Source organism: Protobothrops mucrosquamatus, unplaced genomic scaffold (genome assembly GCF_001527695.2).
Source record: "Protobothrops mucrosquamatus isolate PMUCROS unplaced genomic scaffold, P.Mucros_1.0 scaffold357, whole genome shotgun sequence".
Classification (NCBI taxonomy): Eukaryota; Metazoa; Chordata; class Lepidosauria; order Squamata; family Viperidae; genus Protobothrops; species Protobothrops mucrosquamatus.
The window spans coordinates 208,152-231,081 of NW_015386692.1; the positions used below are offsets into that span (position 1 = coordinate 208,152).

Here is a 22,930-nt window from a genome sequence, read left to right on the forward strand (position 1 = left end):
GAACCAACAACATGGTCTGCAGCATAGAGGTAAAATATCATATTTGTTCCACTTTCAGATAAACTGGTATCAAAATAGGGGGAAATTACTTTGCTCTTGAATACCAACAACATTAAGTGAAAATTGGGATCCAGAGCCAAGTCTGAGCTGATGCAAACATCTGGTACAAGCTGATTATGAATCACTTGCCTCCCCCCCCCCAGATGCCCATGAGCAAAAATACTGCAAAAACACTAGGCAAAAATCCTAACCCTTATAAAAATAATAAACTATTACTAAATAAAACATCAATTCTTAGATTCTATAGAATTTACACAGCCACAGCAAGTTAATAAATATGTTTCTTCATGGAAAATTCTTCGCAAGAATATAAAAGGTCAAACCTATCTCTTTTGATGAAGCAGCATATGCCATCAAGTTTTCCTTCTGCTTCATATGCATTTTACCATTAGCATGGGAAAAACAATCAGTGATAAACTTCTATTTATCAGCCTCAAAATAAGTAGAGGAAAAATTACAAGCAATAAATATCTTCTAGCATTTGAAGGTCAACATATCTACTAAATGGACAACAAGCCAGAACACTTCCACTTTTTTGAATAAATAAACCAGTTTCCATTTCCTATCTATACAGTAAACTATTTTCATTATAAAAAAGTATTTTTAGTTGGTTGTGAGAAATTTGGATACTTGATTGCTAAACTGCTTGTAGTACTATAGATATTCTGATTGTATATTATACAACTCACCTGCATGTATAATGCCCTAATGTTATCAGATTATATTACTACCCATGTGCACCTTTTATTTTCTTACTTTACTCCAATGATGTCAGCGAAAAGCAGTTTTATAAAAAAAAATCTGAATTTGCTATCCATATTCCTATTTCTCTAAGAACCACAGAATATTTTTTTCTGAGGCAGAAGCATTCACTTATAATAACAAAAGCTACTACACAACTTCAGTCACATATCAGACTAGATTTGTATTTCTGATAAACATATCACAGTAGGAAAATGGCAATACTGTCATAGTTAGTGAGTTTTGAAGGAGAGTAATAAAATAAAAATATTAAGTAGTACTGATATTTTTTCAGGGCCACCCAGTTTTTACTTCATTTTACTTCATTTACTACCTTGGTTTACCTTTTTATTCTCAGAACAACCTAGATCAGGGGTCCCCAACCCCCGGGGCACGGGCCACTACTGGGCATAAGCCATTCGAAACTGGGTTGTAGAAGTGGCAGACATGCACGCAAGCATGAGCATCGCCACTTGCCAAATCAGTGGGTAAGTATATGCATGTGTGCGTTCAATTTACGCATGCCTGCTGCGCACACAAAAGGAGCTGCATGCATGTGCGCACATATTTGATAATCCTTTCAGAAAGACTGGAGCCAGGAAGCTTGGAGTGATGGGATTTGAAAGACAAAGATCCCTAGGGAAGCAGGACATGACCTTTAGGACATAATAGGATTAACCCACCACCATCAGAATACCAAAAGGACATGCTCAAAAGCTCAGGTCAAAGTTTATGCCATAGGAACAGGAACAACTCCAAACACAAAAGCCCAAGAAGGTATAAAAACCCACTACTCTCAGCACCAGCTGCTCCAGAGCCACATGCTGCTGTGGTTCTGCTCTTCAATAAACTAGAACCTTCTTTCTAAAACATTCTCCATTTTGTTTATTCCCGGCTTGGACTGGACCCCTGATGAAGATTTTTCTTTCAACAAGACCATCCTAACATATTCCTGATTTCAGACCTTAAGCTGCACATTCAATGGCCATGCACATTCAATTTAAGCAGCTGGAGCAGCTTAAATCAGTGTGAGCACCCTATTTCAAGATTATGATATAGACTCATCCTTTTCTTATATTCAACTCAGATTAATTTACTGTCTTGGCAAATGGTAGTGTAAAGTCCCTTACTTGAATTTGAGATACCATATCAATCTAATCAGATAACCCAAGTGGAGACTTCTTGATCAAGCAGCACTTTATTTGATCAAATTAAGCAGCTGGGTGGCCAACGATCTGGAACTCTGGCAGAGTTAGGTCCAGAAGTGCCACGCATTAGAAAATTGGTAGCATTGCTTTATAAACTTTGTTAGCCAATGAAAATCAGACAACAGAGCCATTACAACATAAGAAAGACATCAATCATTCCTGTACACTCCCTTATTCCCTCCTTCAGTATATCCCATCCATGTACATGTTTCCCAAGTTTGCATGAAATTTCTCTGGTGCAAAAGCTGATTACAAAAAGCAAGAAAGCAACAGTTAGACTAAACAATTTCCCTTTGTTCCAGAACCCTTCAGTAGCATGTTACTAACCAGATCTTGGCTCAGAAATTAAGTCAGTCAGGCCAAATTCTGATTTACAGAGAACACCGTAATGGAACACAAGTTTCATATGCTAAACGTTTATTTATTAATCAAATAGCAAACCCCCCAAACCACACAAAAGGAAGAAACCAGTAGTAAGCCATATTGTTTTAAGAATAGTTTATTTTTTTAAGATGTTCTATGGGTGTGTGTTTTTTGAAAGTGGAGACTTCAGCTGTATTTTGTGTTCTCTCCTAATCATGAAATTATTGAAATCTGGGAAACAATTACAATGTATTCTATTTATTAGTACTAATTAATAGGGGATTTCTTAATGTTAGAAAAGCAATCTAATTTCTCAGTCAAAACAATGAATTGAAAAGCCATAAATTCCATACTCAGTGATAATTATATCAGCATTATATCATCAGCATTATATCATATTTCACGGGGTTATGAACATATATACAGACATACCTTGTTTCACTTTATTGCACTTTTCAGGTATTGCATTTTTTTTACAAAACCCTCTACCTGCAAAAAGCTTATGACTGGTTGAAGTTTCAAATGATTAACATTTTTTAACAATATACTTTTAATTAAGGTAAGCACATTTTTAGACATGCTATTGCACACTTAATAGACTAAATCCAGTGTAAACCTTTTATATGCACTGGAAAACAACAAAAGTGATTGTTTTATTGTAATATTCACTACTTATTGCACTGGTAATAAAACAAACCACTAATGTCTCTTGAGGTATGCCTGTATGTATTAAAATTTAAACAGTAAAACGAAGACTTATATAAACTAGCAAGCATCAATATCATGTTTTAAAATAAGAGAAAATAAAAACTAAGATATTCTAGCTCTATGGTCTATTTCCTCTCAGAATACTATACAGGTAGTCCTCGACTTACAACAATTTGTTTAGCGACTATCCAAAGTTACAACAGCACTGAAAAATGTGACTTATGATCATTTTTCAGTTACAACCTTTGCAGCATCCCCATAATCGTGTGATCACAATTCAGATGCTTGGCAACTGTTTCATACATATGACCATTGCTGTGACCCAAGTCAATGGCTCAATTTTGGGCTCAAATATGGTCTTAAGTCGAGGACTATCTGTACTCTCCTTTTATGTTTCAGCTTAAAGTGTTTTCTAAATGGGGTTGGGAGGCAGGATCGAGACAGGCTGGAATGGCCATTTCCATTTAGGCATATAACACTTGCTTATGTGAAGTTATATGAATTATTCCTTGTGTGTCCAACCATACTTGGCCGATAAAGAATTCTACAGTAGTAGTAGTAGTAGTAGTAGTAGTAGTAGTAGTAGTAGTAGTAGTAGTAGTAGTAGTAGTAATAAAGTTGGAAGGGGCCTTGGAGGTCATCTAGTCCAACCCCCTGCACAGGCAGGAAATCCTATTCTAATTCTAATTATGAATTATGTATGGATATGAGAGTTGACACACGGAATGAATCAGAAATACTCGTTTATTTGGAGGAGGCAGCACCCACAGCTCAAAAATAGGCCGCATCGTGCCGGTCACCATCCTGAATAAAAAATAAAAAAAAACAAGCTGAACACCTCTCCGAAATAACTCCCGCCGGCGGGAGTTTAAAACCGCTCTAATCGGTGAAAGGCGACAGCGCATGCGCCCAAAGCCAACGCTGAAACATTCCCCTCCTCCCAACTCCACTGGAAACGATCACACCCGCTGTCCGTCGGTTTGCGCGTGCGCGGCTGCCCAATCAACACGGCGGGGGGGGGAGTCTGCGTTCCTGCCCTGAAGCCGCTTCCAAACGGAGAATGAGGAGAGGAAGGTGGGAGGAGAGCATCTTTCAGGCGAGACCTGCCTGAGACGCGAGACCCGCGCGAGCAGCAGTTATGACGCAGTCCGTAGTAGTCCAGGGTCAGCGTGCACGTAATTCGCAGTCCCTCTTAGTCTCTTTTTTTCTTTTTTTTCCTCCTCCGTACTGCTCCATGACAGCTGCCTCCCTCCACTTTTTTTTTTTTTTGTTTCCCTCTCTCTCAATACAGTTGGTCAATGCGGAAACCAAATAGGATGCCGCTTCTGGGATCTGGCGTTGCGCGAACACGCGACTGTTAACAAGGTAACAAGCCCCACCTCTTAGTGTGAGCGCGTGCGCAGTTGTGCTGTTCGAAGGTTACTTATTCACCCGTTTCCCTTCCCGTTGTTTAAAATGTTAAAAAAAAGGGGGGGGGGGTGACTTTACTTCCTTGTTTTGCCATTGTGGTCCATCCGCATAAGACCACAGCAAATAGTCTGCCGAGTGGGAACGCAGCAACGAAGATCCCCCCCTCCTTTGTGGCGAGGTGGTTGCCTCCACAGCCGTCATTTATGCCGCCACGGTGAGGCGCTGCGGCCCGTCTGTTCCGGCGACTGGTTACTGTGATTACTGTCCCGCCCGGCGTTCTGTTGTCATGGCTACGATTCCAGTGATGTTCTGGAGTTCCCCGACAAACCGTCACATGGAATGTGATTCTGTGTTTCTCAATTTTGACAATTTTAAGGCATGTGGACTTCAACTCCCAGAATTCCACAGCCAGCAATGCTGGCTGTGGAATTCTGGGAGTTGAAGTCCACATGCCTTAAAATTGTCAAGGTTGAGAAACACTGTGCTAGAGTCCATCGACTCCTTTTTTTATTTTAAGAGCCGGCTGGAATCCTTCTCCTTTTTTGAGTAACACGGCTTCGCGCGGACACACCTCCTTGGTTATTGATGAATTGTGTACCAGGGGGTTGGACTAGATGGCCTCCAAGGTCCCTTCCAACTTTATTATTATTAAGTAATTTCGGCTTCCGGCGACCAGGTGTTCTCCTTGACTGTCTCTCTAACCCAGGGGTAGTCAACCTTGGCTCTTTTATGACTCGTGGACTTCAACTCCCAGAATTCCTGAGCCAGCATGGCTGGCTCAGGAATTCTGGGAGTTGAAGTCCACGAGTCATAAAAGAGCCAAGGTTGACTACCCCTGCTCTAACCTAATCCTTCAAGTCTTCCAATGGTGCATTCATCCCCGCTGTAACCGAGTCCCTCCACCTCGCTGCTGGTCGCCCTCTTCTCTTTCCCTCCCCCTTTCTCATCCTTTACTGGAGAATGAGGTCTTCGCATTGGGAGTAGGAATAATTTGAACCTTGATTGTGTGTGCCTCAAATAAGAACTCTGGACTCTTCTGTGATCCATCACTTTGTTGTATTGTGTGACCACGGTGTTCTGAGGTGGAATGGGACAATTCACCAAGGCCAACTCGCCGTGAGACAACTCACTGTGGCCAGCTTGCCACAGGACAACTTGTTGCAGGATAATTCAACAATTGCCATTTAATTATTTAAAATGCAGGGTAGTCTTCAACTTACGACCACAGTTGAGCCCAATTTTTTTTGTCGTTAAGTGAGAATTTGTTAAGCAAATTTTGCTCCATTTCTTGCCACGGTTGTTAAGTGGATCGCTGCGGTTGATAAGTTAATAATCTGGTTGTTCAGTGAATCTGGTTTCCCCATTGACTTTGCTTGACAGAAGGTTGCAAAAAGTGATCACATGATCCCAGGATGCCGCAATGGTCATAAGTATGAATCAGTTGCTAAGCATATGAGTTTTGATCACAGGGATGCTGCACAGGTTGTAACTGTGAAAAACGATCATAAGTCACTGTTCTCGGTGCTGTTGTAATTGAACAGTCACTAAATGAAGTCAAGGATTACCTGTAGTTTAAAAAAATATTTTAATTTTTGTCATTCACATTTTATTTTGTCGCTCCTTTGGCATTCTTTCTTTAATGACTCTATTCCATTATTTCTTTGATATTTGTAACTTGTCCCATGGGCAAGTTGGCTGCAGCGAATTGGCCATGATGAGTTGGCTGTGGTGAGTTGTCGTAGACCCATTCTCAGGAGTCTTCTCCAAACCAAAGTTCAAAATACACACTTCTTTGCCCCATGCTATTTACCAAAAACAAGATATACACATTACAATTTTCTTGGGGATGCTTTTTTGCTGCCTACAATGGAAAGCTGGAGAAATCATCCACAAATGGGAACAAGAAGTCTAATCAGGTTCCATTGTATCTGATTTGAAGATCTGTGGGCGGAGGGGAGGCTGAACTTACATAAATTAAAGGATAGATTAACTCTTCCAAGTATATGTGACAGTATGAACTAGATCTAAAATCAGAAAAAAATGTTAAAATGTATAGCAAGCCTAGCCACCATAGAATAAGGATGTTTCACTTTGAGAGCGGACAACTAAATTTCATTTTTGATGTGTGCCGTTGTGCCCACAGTAAAAAAAATGACAAGGTTATCTTATCTAAGTGAGCTGTAATTCAAAAAATTACAGCTTGTATACTTTTAACATTTTTTAAAAAACCAAATTCCTCATTAACTTTTTTAATTAACAGTATTATAACATCCCAGATTTGTTGGGATATTACAGTTGTGTTATTTATGTTTCTGAATAGTACTGCTAATTTGTCCTTTCTATTTTCTTCACACAGTTATTAACATGAATTTTACTGTAAGATTTTGAGTGACTAGCGTTCAGTAGGTCTTGAGCCTGCTTACAAACTTACCTATCAAAAAATCCAAAGCCATCTTGCAGAATTGTTGTTGAAATAACTTAGAGAATATATCTGTACAAGAAAACAAGACAAACGCATCATGTATGCTTTGAATTACACCAATGGTTTTTGAAATACAATAGGGAGTATAATCTCAAAAAGTTATTTTTAAATATTTGTGCTATAGTTTATAGCGCAGGTCCCAAGTTCAGTTTTTACTTAAAGTATTTTTTATTATTTTAGAAAGGACTTTATGATGAAGCATTAAGCAGTTTCTTTAGAAATGTGAACACTAGGTAAGTTTCTTTGGGAAGTAATATGTTACTTGAGACACTTGGTTTTAAAACTGTTCTGTATATGTTGAGAGATTCTTTTGTATCAGGCTTTGTATTGCTGAAAGTTAGCATTTTCTTCTATTTTATGAAAGATAAAGTTCTGGCGTTAATGGTATGACTTTATCGTTCACCATATGTCATTGATGCTGTGTAAGTAATTTGCTTTGTTACAATCCTGTATGTGAGCAATTCAGTGGGGTTTAATTAAGCGAGTATAGAATTGAAGCTTGTATATCTTTATTTTTGGATTAGGTAAGTGGGCTGATTGTGTAGTGATACTCTTATCAATGGGTATGGCAGAATTAGAATAAGTTTATTTGTAAACCACCCAGAATCACTTAGATGAGATGTGTGGTATAGAAATTGGGGTAATTAATTAAATGTTACACCACTGTCATGACTTAACTTATTCTGACTGGGCCATAATTCTTGGTATTCATTGTTTTAGAATAATATCATAGTTCCGCTTTTCAGTCTCTGAACTATTAGGTCATAAGTTGGCAGCAAAGATTTGGGATGTTAACTGTTCATCCAAATTTTTGTAACTCTAATTTTATTTGTTATCCTCCATAGTCTGAACAAAAAGCTATTTCTAAGCCAGGGCTCCATTGCCTGCACGGTATAGTTGTATCTTTCTGGCTTGCTAATATAGTGGACTTGCTATAACTTCATCATTTTATCAAGTTGCACTGAAAAAAAACCTCTTATCTGTCTTGCTTTTTATCTTCATGATAGTAGGAAAATAGTGCTGATAACATTATAATCTTCCAATGTTATCTATTTGAAACCCTGCAAAAAGTTACATATGCCAAGCCTCTTTTTTTCTTTTTTTAGTATTTATATTTCTCCTGTTTCTTTATTTCATATTAGGAAAAGTATTTTTTCAGTTTTTATCTGTCAGTGTTTTTCTTCTATAAAATGAGAAAGTGTGATGTCACCTGCAAAGACTGGCTTATCTTTATCCATGATTATAACTAACTGACTTCTGATCTTTCTAGAACAGATGGTGACAGTGCTGACATTTCCAGAGGAAAAATCTGTTCCTTAAAAGCACGTGTAAGAGGAGAAAATATTTAATTTAACCCTTTCTTTTGCTTTGTAGATTATAAAATGTTCCTAACTTGGAAAGTTTTATTATCAAACATATTTACTCTGTAACTATTGAAATAATATTTTTGTGATTGGTTAAACGAGTGAGGTCTTTGTGCCATTCATCTTTGCTTTGTAAAGCTCTATAATATTATCTGCTCATATTTTGCCCCCATTTTCAAATAGATAGGACAGGGCATGCAATGGTGTATAGTCTCCTTGAAAAGTGAACTATTAGAAGGAATTTTACCAGGGCTTTTTTTGTCATAGAATGCTCAGAACGGAGTTCCGGCACCTTTTTTTTTTTTTTTTACAAAAAAACCACTGAATTTTACTATGCAAGTTATAACACTGTTACATCATGTCAGATATAATTTATTTATCACACATACAGTACATACACACAGTGTAGGATTAGCAATAAAGTAGTTAATTTAGACATTAATATTTAAATATTTAACAGTATATACAGTATCTACTACAGTTTCAAAAACAAATTTTGTTTAATAAATTTATTGTGAGTATAGTCTGAATAGGAAATTAAAAAAATGAAAATAAGTACACTTTTGGAATAGGATTACACAGAAAAATCTGCCTGCACAGATGCCTCTCTTAATGAAAAATGTCTTTATGGTTGTTGGCTAACTTTTCCCTTTTTATATTCAGTTGTCAGAAAGGGTTGATATATAGTATTAAGAGTCATTATTTTTCCTGAGCATTCTTGCTGCAGAAGTATTCTTGGCGTGAATATCATTATTAAAACTACAAAGTTTAATCAGAGATACTTCAAAAAAACTCATGCTGGAGCTTAGAAAATATGCTTGTTGAGACAAATCACATTGATAAATCCAATGAACTAAGACATCATAGCAAGTATTTAGTAAAAGCATATCTTTTCAGTCTAAAAGTTACATTTATTGTTTTGTATTTAAACATTTGTGTACGTTTGATCTTGGAGCTATTTTTAATAATGATAATTGAAATTAAATGTTCATTTTATATGAGAATTTAGGGTATATTTTTCTGGAGTCAGCTTTTTCAAAAATTAAAAGCGTATGTGAAAATTAAACAAAGCATGTCTACTTTATTTTTGTGTCCTGTTTTTAAAGGTATGCTGAGTAAATTATTTTTATTCTGCTCCCTCAGGCTCTACTTATTGACATGGAAGAGGGTGTAGTGAATGAAATACTTCAGGGGCCATTGAGAGAGGTATTTGATAGCAAACAGCTGATCACAGATGTTTCTGGCTCAGGGAACAATTGGTAAGAATAAATTCAGCTTCATAAAAATCTTCAACCAGATTCTCTTTGAAAAACTTCATATTCAACAGAAATTTTAAGAACTCTTTTTTTTCTATCTTTTGCACTTACTGCAATTCCTGAAAGAAGGATATTAAGATGACTATTTAAATCCCAAAATTATAATTGTTTTGCCAAATATCTCATATCTCCTATTTTCATGCTTCCATAAATAGATATTTAATTTTTTTGCATATAATTGCATTGATCTATGCATTGTACACTTTGTATCCTGATTTTCAGGATATAAACATTTATATGATGGCTTAGATTTATTCCATTAGGACAGTTGGTCATAAATAGCCCTTGAGGAGAGGAAACTGTCTAGATGACAATCTGTTTGCCTACCTTTTGAAATAACACTCTTAGGACAGTTGGTAATAGCTGGTTTGGGGGGGGGGAATCCAGCTGGTCCAAATTCTCTTTATCAGGTACATGCTCATCTGTTCCTAACTGCTGCTGCTTCATTTCATTCGGTCATCTAAGAACAAATTGGAGCAGCTAACCAAAGAGAAGAGTTAAACCTTTAAGCCCCCCCCCCCCAAAACCCAACTTCATACAAATGCTCTTAAGAGAGATTTCAAATTACATAGAAGGTATGTACAGGTAGTTCTTGACTTATGACCACAATCATCTTAAGTTGCATGTGAAGACTGGAAGAATGTAGATGAAGAGTGGTTTATTGGTGTCAGTTTAATCGTTTCGTGCTGGTTTTTTTTTTTTTTAATTTCAAATATATTTTTGTCTTTGTGGTGGCAAAGAATGTCTTTAAACAGACAAAATACTTTGCCCTTTCTGTCTATGTCAGGGGTAGGCTGCCTTGGCTCTTTTATGACCCGTGGACTTCAACTCCCAGAATTCCTGAGCCAGCATGGCTGGCTCAGGAATTCTGGGAGTTGAAGTCCAAGAGTCATAAAAGAGCCAAGGTAGCCTACCCCTGGTCTATGTCAACCAGCTTTTGCCTTTGCTAGCTGTGGACTGAGAAACGCAAACCAGTGGGACCAAAAGAGGAAGAAGGGGCTAAGAGGCCTGCTTCCATTTATCATATTGCTTGTGTTTAAATCGGACACTAATGCATATGAGCTCAAAAGATGGCATGTTAATATTAGCACTGAAATAGAAGGGTAGCATATTTAAAAAATCTCCTATTTTCAGGGCTGTGGGTCACAATGTGTATGGATGTCAGTACCAAGAGCATATTATTGAAAAATTGAGGAAAACTGCAGAACACTGTGACTGTCTGCAATGCTTCTTTGTTATTCACTCCATGGGAGGGGGTAAGTATTGCTCTAGTCCCATAGATATAGCCATATACTCTTACATCCAATAAGAAATTTCCATTTGGTTGGAAATTGGAAAGAAATTTCTGACTTCTGAGAGTTGAATACAACATCACAGTTGTTTTTCTATTTGCTATGAGGCAACATTTTTTTCATTTCTTTCCATTTCCACCTTGCTGGTCATGTTATAGGAAATGCTGTTGCATTGGGCAAAGTATGCCAACTGATGTTTACAAAAATTCTGTAAAAAAAAGTTTACTACACTGAAAACAGATGTTTAAAATAAATAAAGGAGATATCTTGCAATGTTTCATTGGCCTCAAAAGATTATATTCATTAAAATTATTAGTGGATGGAATTTTTTTAAATTACATTTTTCTTTATGTTTATATACTTTACAAAAATCATGTTGCTGTTAACTTACTTTTGAGTTCTTTGATATATATGAGAGTTCTTGCATTTCGTAATGCCCTTGAGCACAAGAAAAGTTCTGAGGTACAATATTTTGGATCAAAATCAATGCTTCTCCACTTTCTGTTTATGCATAATTAGGGGACTTCAAGAAGGGAAAATGTTGTCTATTTCATGTGCAACAAAATGTGAGATGTGGCTTTATCCCCTGCATAATATTAAAATCCCTACATGAGGAGAATCTATCATTGTATGTTAGCCTATAATGAAACAATTCATGAATACTTAGGTAATTAATTGTGTTCCTCTGCTTTTCTCTAATGCCGGGCTTTTCAAGTTATCTTCCACAGAACCCTAGAAAATTTAAATGGGTTCCATAAGAAAATAAGGGCCAAAAAAAGGTTCACTCGAACACAGACAATTTTTAGCAGTAGAGCTTTGCCTCTCAACATGGAAATCCTGCAAAAAAAAATTAAATGTAACAGGTTTCATAGCCTGAAAAAGTTTGAAAAATCCTGCAGTAATGTATTTTCAGGCTGTATCTTACAGAGAATACGAGAATACACAGCGTCGTATGGACACATCCTCAGTCACATATGTTAGTTCCTGTATGATTTAGCTTAGGAAACATTGATTTCCTGCCCAGTATACTGAGCCCCCAAAAGTATTTGGCATCTTGCACATTATTATTCTTTCTGTGGCCTGACTCTTTCAGGATTTTTTTTAAGGGCAGCCTTTAAATGAATGTGTAAATGTCAGCCTTACAAGGTAGACCAGGCTAAGAAATCAATGCCATGTAGGTCAGGACATCCCCTCTCCTTCACTTTCTCTTTGGGTGAACTAGGGAAGGGCTTGTCTAAGACATTTTCTCATAAGTTTTCCAATAGATGTTGCCTGAGGTAAATTGTGTAAACATTGATTTTGAATTTTTTTAAAAAAATCTTATAATTTGTAAGACAGGTCATTTTGTCATTGTAGTTATTCCTTTATTTCTTCTAGGAACAGGATCTGGTCTTGGTACATTTTTACTAACAGTGCTCGAAGATGAATTTCCAGAAGTGTATAGATTTGTTACTTCAGTTTATCCATCTCGTGAGGATGATGTCATCACGTCTCCATATAACAGTGTGTTGGCTATGAAGGAACTCAGTGAACATGCCGACTGCGTATTGCCCATTGAAAATGAGGTGAGCCTTTGTCGGGGCCTGAGAATTGGCCTTAGAAGGGCAGTTCTTTTCCATCTTTAATATAAACTTTATAGTACAAATTCTGAACTGATAGCTTCTGCAGGCTTTTTCCATTGTGGAACTATTCTGAATGAAGACCAATGACAACTTTGCTTTTTAAAGTGAACAGAAGAGACATTTTTGCACTTTTTAAATAAAAACCATATATTTCCTTATTAAGTAGTATATGTCCAATATATGTATTGTGTAAATTTTTAGCCTTTCATGTGTATGTATTGTATGTGTAGCGCTACCTCCTCAGAGGCCGCCAATGCCCAGGCCCTCCCGGCCACGTCCCCCCTTGTCCAGCCTTGCAGCAATGTTCTTTAGAGATCGATGAGATGTCTTACAACCAGAACTCACGCAGCATTAATGGGTGGCAGGCTCTTCTTGTTGAAGCAGGACTTTCAGGCACGAACTTAAGCAGTCACAGTGGTTGATACTCTGAAGATGTATATAACAGCTCAGGGCTGCTTTAGCGGCAGGAGTAACAGGCCCCTGAGCAATCGTTCAGAATCCGATGAAATGGGGGGGGGGGGTAAACCCCGGCACCAGATGGTAATAATAACAACGACGGCCAGTATGTTATGGCAATGGCTCATCCCCCAGGGCAACTCCCCCGCAATGTCCCAGCACCTATGCCAGCAGCGATGGCCACAGTCCAGATGCCTCCAATGTCCACAACAACAGTTGGCAGCAACAGTTGGCACCACCAGTCTCTCCCCTCCTGGTGCTTCTTCTCTAGGATTCTTCTTCAGGTTTCAGGATTCAAAAACCACCCCCCCTCCCTTACTCTTTATTATTAAAATCCGAGGCTAGAAACCCCAACCAACTCCCTTACTTCACACTCTCGCCTGCCTCCGCTTCAGACATCCTCCCACGGAGGAAGCAATAAAACTTCACTCTATCTAGCCCCTATTTAAAATACCCTTGATAGAAAAATAAAGAAAGCTTCCAGACCTTCCCTTCTCAACTCCAACCAACCCCGGCCTTCTCCTTTTCTTCCCTTTTCTATCCTTCCTCCTTCCACTCACGCCAGCCACACCCAAGCCAACTGCAGCTGTCCCAATCTTCCCCTTCCCAGTCAAGCTCCTGCAAGCACTCTCGGGCAGTCCCCGCTACATATGTATATGTGAATATGTTTATTCTGCATTTAACAGGAATTAAATATTTTGCTTGGTTCTCTACATCAGAGCTCCCCAACCTATGGGCCACGGCCCACTACCAGGCCGCGGCCTCTTGGCTACTGGGCCGCATGAGTAGCTGGCCAGTGCACGCACGCATGCACGTGTGCTCACTCTCCCTTGTGCTGGCGCTAACTAATCCGCCATCAGCGCATTGGCGCTAGCAGCCCCATTTGTGGAGCGCACATGCTCACAGCCCCATTCACGCGCACGCAGCCACATTTGCGTGTGTGTGCACGCGCGTATAAGGGTGCCTCCCCCTTCCTTTCCCACCGGGCTGCCAATCCAGAAAGGTTGGCGACCCCTGTCTACATTGATTTAGCATGTGTTTAGATGTTAAATTTGTGAAGCATCTTGCAACTTTTTATTTTTTTTAATTATTTTTTTTCTAATTAGTTTTAATAACAATGTTATTATTTATGTGTATATCTAATCTCTAGGAGCCCAAGGCAGTGTAAATTGCATTCTGCTATTCACATTTCCATTGTGAATTGGGCTGAGTGATATTGACAATCCACAGTCGCTTATTGAATATCCATGATGGAGCATGCACCTGATCTTGGATTTTTCATCTTCCTAGTCCAACTTCTTAACTGAAAGCACTGTTTAGAACAGTGGTTCTCAACCTTTTTAATGCCGTGACCCCAACCGGTCGTAAGTCGAGGACTAAACCGGTCGTAAGTCGAGGACTAAACCGGTCGTAAGTAGAGGACTAGCCAACCAGTCGTAAGTCGAGGACTTTCCCTGCCCGGGAGTGCCACGCATGCGTGGTTCTGCCCCCTGCGCCGGCCAAGGCATAGCTGGCAAGCAGCAGAGACGGAGCAGGCCGACCACCAGCTGGCCCAGCCCAAGGGAGGTAAGGCACCCGCCGGAAAAGGGGGAAAAAATGGCAGACAAAAAAAATGGCGGACAGCCTTGCTTGGCGACCTCCATGAAATGGTCGATTGACCCCAAATGGGGTCCCGACCCACAGGTTGAGAACCACTGGTTTAGAATATCATAAGCTCTACCCATTTCATGGAGCTACTCTAAGACTAACTAAATCTGTCATTCTATTATAAAATCCAATCCATTATAGTTTCGCTTATTTTGTCTTTTAAGGTTTACATGTATTGAAACAAATTAGAAACATAATAAGGCTGCATTCCTGCATTGTGATGAACTTCTTTGAAAATATTTTTCCTGCTCAATGGATTTAATTAGAGCTATACAATAATTATTGACTCCGCATAATATAAATGTTTTTCATTGTTTTTGTTTCTTCTTCCAAAGTCTTTATTTGACATAGTTAGTAAAATTAACCAGATGTCCAACTCTGGAAAGCTAGGATCAACTGTGAAACAAAGCAGCTTGCTGACTTCGAGTGCAGGTGGAATAAAACATCTTCAGGAAAAACCTTTTGATGCTATGAACAACATTGTGGCTAACTTACTATTGAATCTGACCAGGTGAATTTTTTAAGCCTTCTAATATATATATATATTGTACTTATGCTAAAATATGTTATCTTGTTGAAATAAAGGTTCTACATTTTTCCACTTGTTTATTTACAAATAGCCATCTCCTTTAAAATGATGTGAGTTGATGTTTTTGTGAGAAGCTTAAAAGGCCAGGTGCTGGGAGTGGCAGACAAAGTTGAAAGGAAATAAATAGTAGTAAAGCCCCTGAGCACACTTGCTAAATTGAAAGGATAAAATTCATTCTTTTTGTTGAGGCCCTGTTTGGCTTTGAATGGGAAGTTTGAAACTTTGTTCCTGCAGCATTTGTGTATAATTGATAAACATAGGTATAGTTTTGCAAAATATCAGCATATCCCTATGTAGAATTTCCATCAGTCTGGGTCTTGTAGTAAGGGCAAAGTCACAGGATTTTTTTCCCCCTTTTCTACCCTTCTGAAATAAGTATTATGATTAGTCTGATTGTTAAACTCAGAGCTATTAAAGCACCACATAACTTGGCAGAGAAGATCTGTAATCTCCTCCTCAAGCATGAAAAGGACCGTTTGATCTTATACACCTTTTGTATGTTATTTTCAGCTCTGCTAGATTTGAAGGCTCTCTTAATATGGATCTTAATGAAATCAGCATGAACTTGGTTCCCTTTCCTCGACTTCATTATCTAGTTTCCAGCTTGACTCCTCTTTATACTCTGGCCGATGTTAATGTGCCTTCTCGAAGGTGAGTATTTTTATCCAGCATTATTCCTAGAAGGGTAACCTGTCAAAACTAGCATTCTGCTTGAGAATTTACCATCGGACCAGATTATAATTACAAAAATCTTAGACTGTGCGGAAATGGATAGACCAGTGATGGTGAACCTTTTAGAGACCGAGTGCCCAAACTGCAACCCAAAACCCACTTATTTATCGCCGGGTGGGCGTGGCCCACTGGATGGGCGTGGCTGTGATCATGGCAGATTGGGTGGGTGTGGACAAGGTGGGCGTGATCACCTCAATGTTGCTCGTGGGGAGGGACGCCTGTGGGGGCCGGGCAGGGCTGGGGGAGATCCAGTGGGTCTCTGGCAGGTGGGGTGGTGGGCAGGAGGCTCGTCCTGCAGGGTGAGGCAAGGCAAGGCAGGGCGGGGGTGCCATTGTCACAGGGCAAGGTGAAGCAGGGGCCGGGTTGGCTGCTGCCTGACACCATCGGCCCCTGCACACAGAGGCCAGCAAGCGAAGGGTGCTGGGATGCATCCAGCCATGTGGGACCTCAGCGAGTTAGTGGGCGGCTGGTTGAAGAGGGACGGTTGCCATCTCCGGGGCATGGCGAGCGTGCCCACAGAGAGGGCTCTGAGTGCCGCCTCTGGCACGTGTGCCATAGGTTCGCCACCACTGGGATAGACTAACATTAGAAATGAAAGAAAAAGATGATTCAATTTACTTTACAACCTGGGAAAAATTTTATCATTGGTTAGAGATACGTTAGAAGTTTAATGATGGAGTATTAATTAATAGATAGTTAAGTGAAAGGATTTATTGAAGTTTGAGTTATTATTTTTGATTGTTAGAAATTTCTTGTTCTTTTTTTCTATTCTTCTTCTTTGAGATTTCAATATTATTACCGTAATATGTTTGTTTAGCTTTTAGGTGGGAATATTTGCTTTTTATTAATTTATGGTTATGCCTTTAAGGTTAAAGCTAAGTTTTAAGTGAAAAATATTTGAATATGTTATATGCTATTTAAATACTATGATAAGCTATTTATATATTAATGATATGCCGGATACTTACTTGCTTGTAAAATTATTGATTATATATTACCCTTACCCCCTTCCAAATTTCCCATTTTTCCCTCCCCACCCTCCCCTGTTTACCATACCTATATTCCTCCCTCGTCTCCCTTTATGGATAAAAAACTCAATAAAATTTTTTTTAAAAAAACTAGCATTATGCTTTGGAGACTCTCAGCTCTTGGCTGTTTTTACATGTAAACGACAACTGTATACTAACTTGAAAATGAATCTGCTTTGTAACGTCCATAGGCGGAAATAAATGAAATTTCTTTTGTTCGGTGATCAGCAGTCTAAATAAAATATTAAAAGGAAAAAAATAGTGCTTAGCCTTGTGTCAGCTGTTTTCATATTGAACACATAAAATAGGTAGTAGAAGGTTTTATATCTGAGAAGGAGATTCACATAGTGCTTATCCACTCCTCCTGAGTATTGTCACAGCAAGGATATAATAACAACTATTCTGAATATCCTCATAGAGGCTACAATAAAAGAGCATGCGAATTTCTTTCTCCCTGGATCCATGCAGGGAAGTTGCCCTCCACAAATGAGTTTTTGTAGTTTTTTACCCTGTAGAGGTTCAAAGGGAAGAATATTGTGTCTAGCCCTAAAAATGCTTTTTTTTCATATAGGGGAAGGTAAGAGTATTTAAACTAACATTCCATATTATTAATCTTTGAGTGAATGTTTAGTCAACTTCTTTTTCTTTTCTTTTCTTGTCTTTTTTTTTGGTGCCTTCAATTCAGTTTTGATTCCTAGCAACTGCCTGGAAAAGTCCCTCCAGTTTTCTTGGCAAGATTTTTTGGAAATATTTTACCTTTCCCTCCTTTTCACAGTTGAAAGAGAGCAATTGTCCCAGCTTGCTTTCTACCAAAGGCAGGATTAGAACTCACTGTTTCCTAGTTTTTTGCCAAATGCTTTAACCACTATACCTAATTGGCTCTCCAACCTGTCCATATCCCATTAGAAATAATGCTGGTCACCCCCATGGTATTAATCTTTGTTCTACTGCAACTTTCTAGTTTGACGAATAATTGTCAACAAAAACTAGAGGTAGTCAATTTGTTAGAAAAAATTGAATCTTTAACCAATAATTATCAGTTTCCAAACTTGAACCTCAATTTTAGGCATCCTTGTCTACAATCTGATCAAAATCCTTGGCTTGTACTGGCTTTAATTCTTCTCAGCATAAATTCTCACTTGTGCAGCATGTATAATTTGGTTAAGGTTCTATCGTTAAAGAATTTTTATGCTTAAGGTATTAATTCTCCAACTTGATTTTTTTTAAATAAAGTCCTTTATGGGCAGCTGATTATTTTAAAGCTGACTGGAAGTTGTAATCCTGGCGTGCAAGAACAGGTTAGGACTAAATTAGGCATACTAGGTCTCTTTGGAATAGAAGATTACAGATATACATCTGTTTTATTCTGTTCCCTTCTATAATCCAGCCTTAGTCTTTGCCTTATAGACCAAAAGTTAATATTTTAGATATTTTTAAAACCGAATATCAGACTATTTAGCTTGCTGTGCTTTTAAGCCTAGTCGAGAGTTGCAATATGATTGCAATGTCATTTGCATAAAGGAGTATTGGGATCTTATGCCCTGCCTTTTTAGGAGGATGGAAGTCTGGGTAGGTGAGGACTTCTACCATACAGTTGATATACAGTTTGAACAGAACTGAATATATTTTTGGCAGTCTCCTCTTTGTATGCATAGGGTGTCAGAGAAGGTCCCTTGTGAATGGCATCTCGTTCTTAAAAAAAGCATTAGTGTTAATTGTGAATCAATAAAGGGGCCTGTCAATAAATATTTTTTTTAACTTTCTCCCATGGAATAGTTCTACATAACACATCATAACATAACATAGAATAACAGAGTTGGAAGGGACCATGGAGATCTTCTAGTCCAACCCCCTGCTCAAGCAGGAGATCCTATACCATTTCAGACAAATGGTTGTCCAGTCTCTTCTTGGAAGCCTCCAGTGAAGCTATTCGGCTGGTTGATTGCTCTCACCATTAGGAAGTTTCTCCTTAGTTCTAGGTTGCTTCTCTCCTTGAGTTTCCATCCACTGGTTCTTATCTTGCCTTCTGGTGCATAATGGGCAGCTTTGAAATGTAAGAAGGTAAAGTATGCAGAGGATTTCTTTTTCTGAACATTTTCTGTATGAGACGGTATAGTACAAGAATATGTTCTTCTCTGAATCCTGCTTGCTCATCTTTAGTTATGCTTTCCATTTCCATCCATTCCTATAGTTTTAAGTATTTGGCATATTATTTGCTAACTGCACTGAGAAGATAAGCAGCTGGCTTATCTTTTGTGTTATCCTTTTGTGTATAGATATTATTGCTAGTTCTCAACCCTTTGTGATGTGACCGGTTTGATTGATGGGTGTAAATAAGGATGCTAAAAATGGAAAAATTCATTTTCCTTATTTCAGGTAATATATAATCAAAACACAAGGCCTTTCTGACCTAAGGATTGTATTAGTTTAACTACACCTCTTCAGGAGACGTGAGGCCTGCTGTTCACTTGACCAGAATTTGTATTATTTTTGCTCAGTCTGCTCTATTGTCAGAATCTACAAACAAATCTGATTTTCTTTTCCTTTTGAGGAAGATTATATTGCTTTTTGAGATTCTATAGGACATGTACCTGGCCTTTTGGGAACCAGGGGTGGGGTGGGGAGGATTGTAGGAAATAAAATTCTTACTATTCTTACTATTACTACTTATATGTTCTTACTATTCATATAACTACAGTATAGTTTCCAAAAGCTTGCAACCAGAATACATACAAAATACATATATACCTTATTTGTCATATATTCTGAATACTGTTAAACAATTCCTCTGTTTTTTTAGGTTGGATCAAATGTTTTCTGATGCTTTTAGCAAAGAACACCAGCTGTTACGCGCTGATCCAAGACATAATTTGTACCTTGCTTGCGCCCTCTTAGTCAGAGGAAACGTACAAGTTTCAGATCTTCGTAGAAATATTGAACGGTTTGTACTAAAACATATGTTCTCAAGAATTACTAATTGCTTTTTCAAAAGGCCAAAATACAGCATTTTTGAGATTAGTGTGATCTCTTCCTAATGCACAGGTACACTTATGTTGTAAATGATTATATAATAATAATAATGATAAAGTTGGAAGGGACCTCGGAGGTCATCTAGTCCAACCTCCTGCTCAGGCAGGAAACCCTATACCATTTCGGACAAATGGCTGTCCAGTTTCTTCTTAAAAACTTCCAGTGTTGGCGCATTCACCGCTTCTGGAGGCAGGTTGTTCCACTGGTTAATTAGAATTTTGATCTACATGTAATGTTCAGAAGCCCTGCGAGGCTGGCCAACTCAGAAAACAAGAATCACTTGGATTTCTAGAAAGATCTTTATTGCTAGGAATATGTAAGAATCATAAAGCCCACAGAGTCATTATTCTGTGGAACTTACACCTGCTGTATTAAGGCAGAACTATTATTTTTCTCATGTTTCCCCCACCCTCACCTCCCTGGACTCAAGAATCTCTTTTGTGACAAAGCTGTTTTCTCCCTTAAGAGTCTTAGTGCGTCTTCTGTGTTCCCAAGATCTTTTAGGCATCTTTAGACATCAATTTGATACATGGTTTAGAAACTAGCACACAGAATGTAAAACTCAGATTTTGCATCAATTTTTGGCAAATGCTTTTGAATGCACTTCCATTAAAAGGATAGTTAGAATGTCTTTACTGCATCAGTTTAAATATCACTGGAAATAGTTAAATCTGCCACTAACTTTGCTCTGCGTAATGGCATCTTCTCCAACCAGGCCCTTGAGATATGCTAATCTAATCTTATTAATCATAATCTAACTTTATTGCCTGGAGTTATAGTCCATTTAGGAAGCATAATATAGCACTAATAATTGCTTGCTATTATTTCAGCCCTAATTTTTCTGGTTGCAGGTTGAAGCCTTCACTTCAGTTTGTATCCTGGAATCAAGAAGGATGGAAAACTGGTTTGTGTTCAGTACCTCCAGTTGGTCATTCCCATTCTTTGTTGGCACTGGCAAATAACACCTGCATTAAACCAACTTTCATTGAACTCAAAGAGAGATTCACGAAGCTGTACAAGAAAAAGGTATACCCTAAAATGAGAAGTCATGCAACTGTTTTAATTACTTCAGTTATACTTGTGTTATTCGCAGTATAAGGAAATGTTCTGTATCAAAAAATCATGTACCTATGTCAGCTGGCTTCTCTGTTTATAGACTGTAGTAGGGTTGTATTATATTTGAAGGTATATAAATGGCCAGTTGGCTGCAGTGCAAAATTATATAATCAGAATGGGAGAGAAAGGGAACAAGAAAAAGACAGAGAGAGAGTGCAGGTGACAGATGATATCTAGATTTTAAAAAAAAAACTACGTAGATTTTCCACCATAAGTGGTCATTTGTTCTGTTATTTTTCAATTTTAGGAGAACAATTGCATTTATGTGAAATATTTATCCCAGTAAAGGATATGCTGCATAATTTAATACTTGTTTCTGCAGGCTCACCTTCATCATTACCTACATGTTGATGGGATGGATCAGAACTGTTTCTCTGAAGCACTTTCATCGCTGTCAAACTTAATAGAGGACTATAATCAGCTTGAAGCTGCTAACAGTGGGCCTGCAGTAGATCCACCAAGATTGAAGATAGTGATGTAGCAATGCAGGGACATAGTAGGAAAAATTCAATTATTTGCACAAAAAAAAAAAATGTGCATGCAATCTAACCCACGGTGAGCACCACTCAAGTTGGCTGGATTCAGTTGGAAAACCTAAGACCAGTTCTAGTTGATAAATTCTTAACAAGTGATCTTTTGTGACAATCAGAATTACTGTTACTCTTGAAAGAAAGTGGAAACATTCAGTTTGCCCAACTGTTTCATAATGTATTTTTTTATTTTGCACAGAGACTGTACTGAGATTGGATAATACAAATCTCAACGTACATATTGTGAAATGCACTTTTATCTCAAGCACTGTTAGTTTTGTATGTATATTTTTTGAAATGAAACCATTTTGAATATAAATATTTCTCATGGTTTTTATATTAATACCTTATAAGTGTAAAATAATTCCTTGTTTTGAATTTGGAATTATTACCTGTGCAATATTTGCTGACTGTCCTATTGACCTATGAGGTTTACTGCAGACAGAAATCCCAATATGAAGTAAAAGCTGTCTAGTTTAGAATCCAGTTCCCTGTTTCAGATTCTATCAGTTACTCCAATTTAACTGAGGTTTAGGCACACACACTGCTAGTTTTATTGGATGTTATTCTAATTCAGAGCCAAGTGTGATGCAGTCTTTCAGAAGTCTGTGGCTTTGAGTGAGATGCATTTTTCTATGTGTTCTTGAAAATGAAACACTGTCATAATTATTAATTATTATTATAATCATTATGCGGACCAGGATCCTTCCAGTTTCTTCTGATGGTTGGGTAGAAAGATTAACAAAAACAGCAGTTATAGAGCAAATCTTCAGGTTGAGAGTAAAATGAAATTCTACAGTCTCTATTTCTACCAAAATATATATACAGTATTGCTAGTTTTGCTATGCTGTTGACTGAGATTTGGGGAGTTACTGCTAAATGCAAACTAAATTATATGGGCATGTTGAGTTATGAAAGGTGGACATTTTGAATCATATTGTGATGCGTAGATATTTTGAAGAAGATACCTACCAACTCCAAAAAGATGAATTTTTGAAAGTTATAACAAGCAAGCCATATCTATAACATAAAATGGGTCCATTCCATGTGCATGAAGATGTTTTTCTCAAGTATATAACCAGGTTGAAGTAAATCTGTTTTATTATATTCAGGAATTGTGTTGAAATCAACACACCAATTGAAATCAACACATGAGGCCGCTAATTATTTGCTTCTTGCTCAGAGTGACTATAATACTGCAAATAAGTGTTTTTTTCTCATATGGTTCCTTTTTAT

The 22,930-nt window shown here is 38.0% G+C and overlaps 1 protein-coding gene across 1 annotated transcript; it reads left to right on the forward strand.

Moving 5' to 3' along the window:
- Positions 1–4,107: 4,107 nt before the first annotated feature.
- On the forward strand, positions 4,108–21,978 carry TUBE1 (tubulin epsilon 1). The gene is made up of 12 exons (XM_015815631.1): positions 4,108–4,243; positions 4,372–4,445; positions 7,153–7,205; positions 8,243–8,300; positions 9,480–9,595; positions 10,787–10,908; positions 12,322–12,509; positions 15,005–15,180; positions 15,769–15,909; positions 19,819–19,959; positions 20,900–21,074; positions 21,487–21,978. The coding sequence occupies exons 1-12, from the start codon at positions 4,219–4,221 to the stop codon at positions 21,643–21,645; spliced, it is 1,428 nt and encodes a 475-aa protein (XP_015671117.1). The 5' UTR covers positions 4,108–4,218; the 3' UTR covers positions 21,646–21,978.
- The last annotated feature ends 952 nt before the right edge of the window (positions 21,979–22,930 follow it).